General features: G+C 41.2%; 1 protein-coding gene across 4 annotated transcripts; it reads right to left on the bottom strand.

The window, feature by feature from the left end:
• Positions 1-20: 20 nt before the first annotated feature.
• Positions 21-6096, bottom strand: dcaf15 (DDB1 and CUL4 associated factor 15). 4 transcript variants are annotated; one of them, XM_077606175.1, is made up of 13 exons: positions 5738-6096; positions 5365-5462; positions 4533-4671; positions 3901-4007; positions 3640-3809; positions 3406-3567; positions 2294-2821; positions 1686-1777; positions 1439-1564; positions 1006-1082; positions 829-933; positions 590-705; positions 21-530 (listed from the first exon to the last, which is right to left on the bottom strand). In XM_077606175.1, exons 1-13 carry the CDS (start codon positions 5831-5833, stop codon positions 475-477), a joined length of 1872 nt encoding a protein of 623 aa, XP_077462301.1. In that variant the 5' UTR covers positions 5834-6096; the 3' UTR covers positions 21-474. The 4 variants fall into 4 exon arrangements, with proteins under 4 accessions (XP_077462301.1, XP_077462302.1, XP_077462303.1 ...); XM_077606176.1 differs by having other exon boundaries at positions 1439-1561; XM_077606177.1 differs by having other exon boundaries at positions 3640-3767.
• Between the last annotated feature and the right edge of the window lie 47 nt (positions 6097-6143).

Below are 6143 nucleotides of genomic sequence, written 5' to 3'. Positions count from 1 at the left end.
ACAAATCTGCAACTAGGCAATTGTTTTCGTGAATATTTTATTTTGACAAAATCTCAAAGGTCCTTACTACCTTGCCAAGAACAGACAGCACCAGAGAAACTTGCATGGGATCAACTTCAGTTAATCAAACTTTTCTTGGACTCTGCCAATTAATAACGTAAGGTTTACTTTGCATCATAAATGTGTAAATTTGCCCTTTTAAGTCAAAGTTATTCGCAGCCATACAGTCAGTTCATCATACACGCTGTCAACTGCAGAAACAAACACTTCCGGTATGCCTATGCCATATTTACGAAAGGAACTCTTGGAAGATTTTTCTCTTTGTATTTACAAAGTAAACATGAGGTAAATAGCAACGTATGCTCGTGAAAAAAAGAATGTGCAGTTACAACTGACCCCGAGTACAATCCGGAGGCTCGTACGTGTTGTCGAGCCTCTTTTGCCGTGGCTTCCCTTCTTTTGCTTCCGTAGCCGTCACAGAACAATCCAAGTACATCTGTCGCTATCGGCCAATACTTGAAGCGAAGTTCCTGCGTGAGAGTCCACGGTTTGAACTTGGAACACTTTTCACTCGGCGACTGGAAAGTACCTTTGTGTAATCCTTCGTTGGTCAAACGGTTGATGTAGCGCGAGCTGCTCTCGGGAATGAGCCACTTCATCAGCGTGTTCACGCACGACTTTCTGTAAGAGCTCCACACGCGGCCGCTGACGCCAAAGAGGCGTTCGATACGTGCCGGATATTAATACACGTGCAATAATTCATGGCAAACTGCTAAAAATTGATAATCAGGTGATTGCCGATTGCTGGTTTAGCAAGTATTTTCTCACCTGGTCTGACCTTTGACTTCCGTCAGGTCACCGACACCCACAGTGCAACACACACCGGTGTTTAGGTCCCAACTGACCTGCAGGTTTGAATGGTACGTATTGGGCCTGGGAAGAAGAAGAAGAAAAAAAATGGAGTATGTGGAAAGAAAGGACGGAAGAAAGAATTAGCAATGATACCTGCAATGCTCTGAGGGAGAAAAGGCCAATAACAGCAGGCCGATGCTGATTATGACCGTGTTGGTGTCCGGACACACCTGCCGGAGGTTGGAAACTATGACTACAGTAATCCCTTGGTTATCGCGTCTTCCCTTATCACGAATTCACTACGTAGCGATTTTTTTCCGCTATTAATGATTAAAAATAATCATCATTTTTTTCATAAAAATGTGAAAATCCACGCTAAAACGCGGAAGCCATTCTTGCTACTAGGACTCAGCTCTGAGGGGGGAAAAAAGTTATAATAAGGGTGACCCTATTCTACTTTTGCGATTTTTCCATTATTGTGGACATGTCTGGTCTACATTAACCGCGATATTCGAGGGATTACTGTATACGCATTTGAATTCAGGTGTGCGCCACCAAGACCAAATCCAGGCGCGTGCATTTTCACCTCTAAAATGACCACGTCGTAATCGCTGAAAGAGCAGAACTGCGATGCCCATGCCGCGTCTCTCCTGATCACCTCATTAATGAGATACTCAAAGTCCAGAGTCAGCTGCTCCACACGTACGCTCTGCTAGGAAAAAAAACAACCCCAAATTCAGTGTAAAAATAGAGATTGCCTCACATATTCATGTCTCATACGGATAAAACGGGGTCTGAAAGGAGAACGTTTTCAGTGTGTGTGTGCGACTGACCTGTCCGTCGTGTGGGTCGCTGACCAGCTGCAGGCTCCGCCCTTTGAGATCGGTGACCGTGAAGGCCAGCTGTACTTTATCGTCTTCGTAACCTCAAGGGGAAATAAAATGAGCAAATTTCAAAAGGCAAAACGTTTTAAGTCAGCGATGTCTCTTGCAAGACTACAAACCATGCCAAGAACGTACGTGTCATATTTTTCGGACTATAAGTCGCACAAGCCAAATAATGCACAATGATGACGAAAAAAAAAGAAAAAAAGTTGCACTGGAGTAGAAGTCATATTTTTGGGAGGGCATTTTTTTCTTTGATCAGAAACCAAGAACAAACATACAATTTACCATTTACAGTTTTTTGGGATAACCATAGCCTAAAAAAACTGGGAGAGAAAAAAAAAAAAAATATATATATATATATATATATATATATATATATATATATATATATATATATATATATATATAAAGTCGCACTTGATTAGTAGTCGCAGGTCCTATGAAAAAAGTGCTACTGATAGTCTGGAAAATAGGGTATTTATGCTAGACTGTTAAGTACAACAGTTTTGTATTGGGTTGCATTATCCAACATTGTTTGTCTATTGGTACTTCACCTGCGTGGCCCCCCTCATTCTGCTCCAACAAGCCCGATTGGAGACAGTAGTGCAGACACGAGTAGTTGACATATCCGGGCTCGCTTTGTTCTGGCTCTTGAGACGTAGACGGCGTGGGAGGAGGTGAAGGCAACATTGAGGAGGACGCCAGACACGGCGTTTCTTCTGACGACTGCGTTGAGCTCTGTCCAATTGTTAATTTCTCCGTCGAGCAACTCTGCATTTCTGCCTGCGTCATTCGGGGGCAATTCGGTGGCTCTTGCCGATCGTTTACTATCGTTACTTTGGACGGGCCTTCTTTTCCGCCGGCGTCGCCCTGAGCTCGTCGAAAGAGGTCGGCTGCAAATTCCCGTGCTCGCGTCACAGTTTGGGATTGGCGGGGAGAGAGGGGAGTCGGCACTAATTTGCTTTGCGTCGATTGCCTCTCGGGAGACCCCGCTGAAGTGTTGGGAGAGGCCGATGCGGACGTCCGATGTGACAAAGATGCTCGCTTTGTATAAAGAATCTGTGACGACTTGCCCTCTTTGCCTGAAACAAACAAAAAAAGCCAATCGTGGTAACTGTAATTTAATATCTGATTAAGGACATGGATTAGCGGTTACATAGACAAATTTTTCTCTCACCTCGCTTAATTGATTAGGATTTTTAGGGACATATACTGCCATAAGCATTGCCACATTATTTATAATGCAGGACAGTATATGAAAAAAAAAACACCTCAAAAAATGTTTTTGTACTTAGTTTAGGCTAGTTTTGTGGCACGGTATTGAGCATTTGGACCACACAATTTGTCAAAAGTGTAAATTTAACCACCCACATATAAGGTGATCACATTTTGGGTCATGTAGGCTTTATTTTTGGTGAGCCAGAAATGAAAACGTAACATTTTTTATCATGTAAATTGATGTAAAAAAATGACTACTATTTTTTTTGTAGTTTTGATACAAAATATTAAGTAGTTTGGGAAAAAAAACTGCAAGATTTTTAGGATTAAGCAGCTCTGGTCCAGGCTATTTTGCACAATGGTCCAATAATAGTGTCCTTTTAATAATTGACATTGAATAGAATGGATTTGATTGACAAACCTGCTTACTTAGAGCCATTTTTTTTACCTCGGCACAGCGATATCCCACACGCCACCAGAGAATAGCTCGTGTTCAACAGGATGACCTGGTCCTTTTTCAGATGGAAAGCAGGCTGGAAGGTGGGGAAGGGGTACACCACCTGGTACCTGCTGTTGAGGACGTAACCGTGCTCCAGACACCCGCCACTTCCTGCACAGATCCACATGACGATTAGAGGAGACGGGCTTCCCCCAGCAGAGCAGCACGCTCCTAAGCGCTTACCATTGCTCGCCGACGGCGTCGAGGCTTGTGGACAGCAGGCGTGACAAGAATGCGGGGACGGCATGGAGGCGATGGTAATGTAGATATCTCTGTAGTTCTCGGCGCTCATCAAGTTCATCAGGAGAGAGCTGAACGGGTTGCACCGAGTATGCAAACAGGATTTCAATCTACTAAAGGTTGATTGTAAAATCAATTAAATCAACTAAATCAATTGAATCTGCCTTTGTATTTGGCGACGGGGTGAACCGAATGATGTCTTACTTAAAACCAAAGATGACTATTTTAGACTGGTCATACGGCCACCCGCACACAGTGAGATAAAGGTCATTGTAGATTTCCTCGCCTGCAAACAGTCGCACATGTTGGACCTGGAAATAAAATAGACAAAAAAAAGCGAATGTATACAAGTCAAAAAATTTAACTTGCGTATAAATGTGAAATTACTTAATAAAAATCCAAATTATGAATGTGAAATTACTTAGTAAAAATCCAAATTATATTAAATAAAAAAAAATGTTAATAAATATAACCTTCCCAGCATACAATTAAAACTATTAAACATTTGCAATAAAGTAATACTAAGAGACATTCAATATTCTTTTTTTCTTCTGAGAATGCAGAGCACAAAACAGCAATTAGGAAAAACTAGACATCAAGTTTAACACATCACCCCAAAAATATAACAAAAATCTGATTCAAATTATATTTATACATATATATAAAATATAGCAAATGTTATACCATAGCCTTGTAACTACAATGTTTTTAGTCATAGTTGCATGGTAGTAGCAAAATAAGTACATAAGCACAAAACTAATCGTTCAAAAACTTTTTTTATAGACAGAAAAGGGGTGTTTAACAGAAAACATCAAATATTGTAGATTTTTTTTTACCTGCTTAAGTCTACTGTGAAGATTGAACTCCCACCAATATAAATGGTAGGTGTAGAAAGAGAAATCATCATCTTCACCACAGTCCCTGGTGTACGACAGAATATAGCGGCCACACTTGGTGAAGCCGAGAAAGATATGTCTGAAACCAGTAGGAGCATGAAAATAAATTTGAAGTTTAATGAACACCGACATGCGCTTATATGACAATGTTATGTTTGTTAGAAAGAGGAGAGAACTGGAAAAAGCAGGCTAGCAAACTTGTGTCCTCTGCTACTATAAATGATCTACACATGCGCTAAGCGTATATGCTAACAGAGTATAATGTCACTGACATTTTGGCTTTTGAGAGCATTAGAAGTGTACATTTATTTATTTATTGCACCAGCATCAAACTGATACACGTGTGTAGTCAGTTGATTGCAATTAGGTGCTGCTTTTTTTTCAGGTGCACTGTATTGGTTAGAAGGAAATTCAGGGCCCTTTTTGGCTCTCTAAGTTATTATTTTTGAAATACCTGATTAATTATCAGCCTAGCCATGACCACAATTATTCTAAATTCAAGTGAGCAGTAATTTAATACAATAAAAAATGGGGGGAAAGTTTGTTTGGTGCTGGCCGACACCACAGTGCAATGGTTACCCAAAAATGGTATTGGTGCAACACTAATTACTACGTTGGGAGATAATTGTTATGAGCCTTGTATTACAAATTGTACCCAGAGGTTCCCACCACTAAAATTCAAGCAGGTAAATAATGTATTACGTGTTGACAACACAACCTTGTTTAAATGCAAGTATGGCAATTAGTGAATTGATAAAAACAGAACGCTTACCCTGCTCTCAGGAATTCCTCATTGACAATATTCTTTAATGGAACACACACACGAGGAGCTAGCTTTCTGAACAGATGTTGAGGGAAGTGTCCTGAAAGCTGGAGAAGGGGACAATTACAGTACAACGGGCGTTTGTTAGCGTCTTTGATGACTGGCGAAAGATTAACATGTTAGATAATACTCGGGAGCTCCATTGGGTTGCTTTTGCACACTTTTCTGCTTTGTAGTTAAAGCCAGACCTGCTCTTAACCGTTGTCTTCTGTTAAGTCGCTAACGAGCTAAGTAGCAGCTTCAAGTTAGCTTCGGTATTATTGTTTGAAAAAAACAATGCCGTACTGGTGGTGAATTGTAGTATTGTGAATATCGGGCATACCTTCCCTCGCACGAGAAGTTTTACGATGTGGTCTTTGTATCTTCTTTGTGTTTTGTGCTTGCTATCATTCTGTCCTGATTTCGCACTGGGCGCCATCTCTGACTGATCTGTAGTTCGTGTTTCGGGCCGGAGGTCGCTGATTGGCTCGCTGCTGCATGAGACCCTACCCCGAGACACTTTCCTTTGACTTTTCCGCCAGGTATTTGCTGCAATAAAACCTCATATCTTTTTCTGTAACACCCTCTATACTTTGTTCGCTTAACACGTTAGCACACACCGCCAAAAATCTCGTGGAAATGTCGAATACAACAGAGGAAGGGCGATTAGCGTTCAGGGAACTTGGACGCTTTCTTGATGACGTCACGTCACGAAAACGTCGATTGAATAAGACGCCACGGCGTGTTTA

This window comes from Stigmatopora argus, chromosome 7 (genome assembly GCF_051989625.1).
Source record: "Stigmatopora argus isolate UIUO_Sarg chromosome 7, RoL_Sarg_1.0, whole genome shotgun sequence".
NCBI classification, from domain to species: Eukaryota; Metazoa; Chordata; class Actinopteri; order Syngnathiformes; family Syngnathidae; genus Stigmatopora; species Stigmatopora argus.
This window is presented reverse-complemented; position numbering and strand designations above follow the sequence as displayed.

Coding starts and splice junctions, on each gene's coding strand:
- dcaf15 (XM_077606175.1), bottom strand. CDS start 5,833: ATGGCGCCCAGTGCGAAATCAGGACAGAATGATAGCAAGCACAAAACA. Junction 3,568..3,639: donor GACGCCGTCGGCGAGCAATG/GTAAGCGCTTAG, acceptor GGATCTGTGCAG/GAAGTGGCGGGTGTCTGGAG. Junction 1,565..1,685: donor GCGACCCACACGACGGACAG/GTCAGTCGCACA, acceptor TTTTTTTCCTAG/CAGAGCGTACGTGTGGAGCA.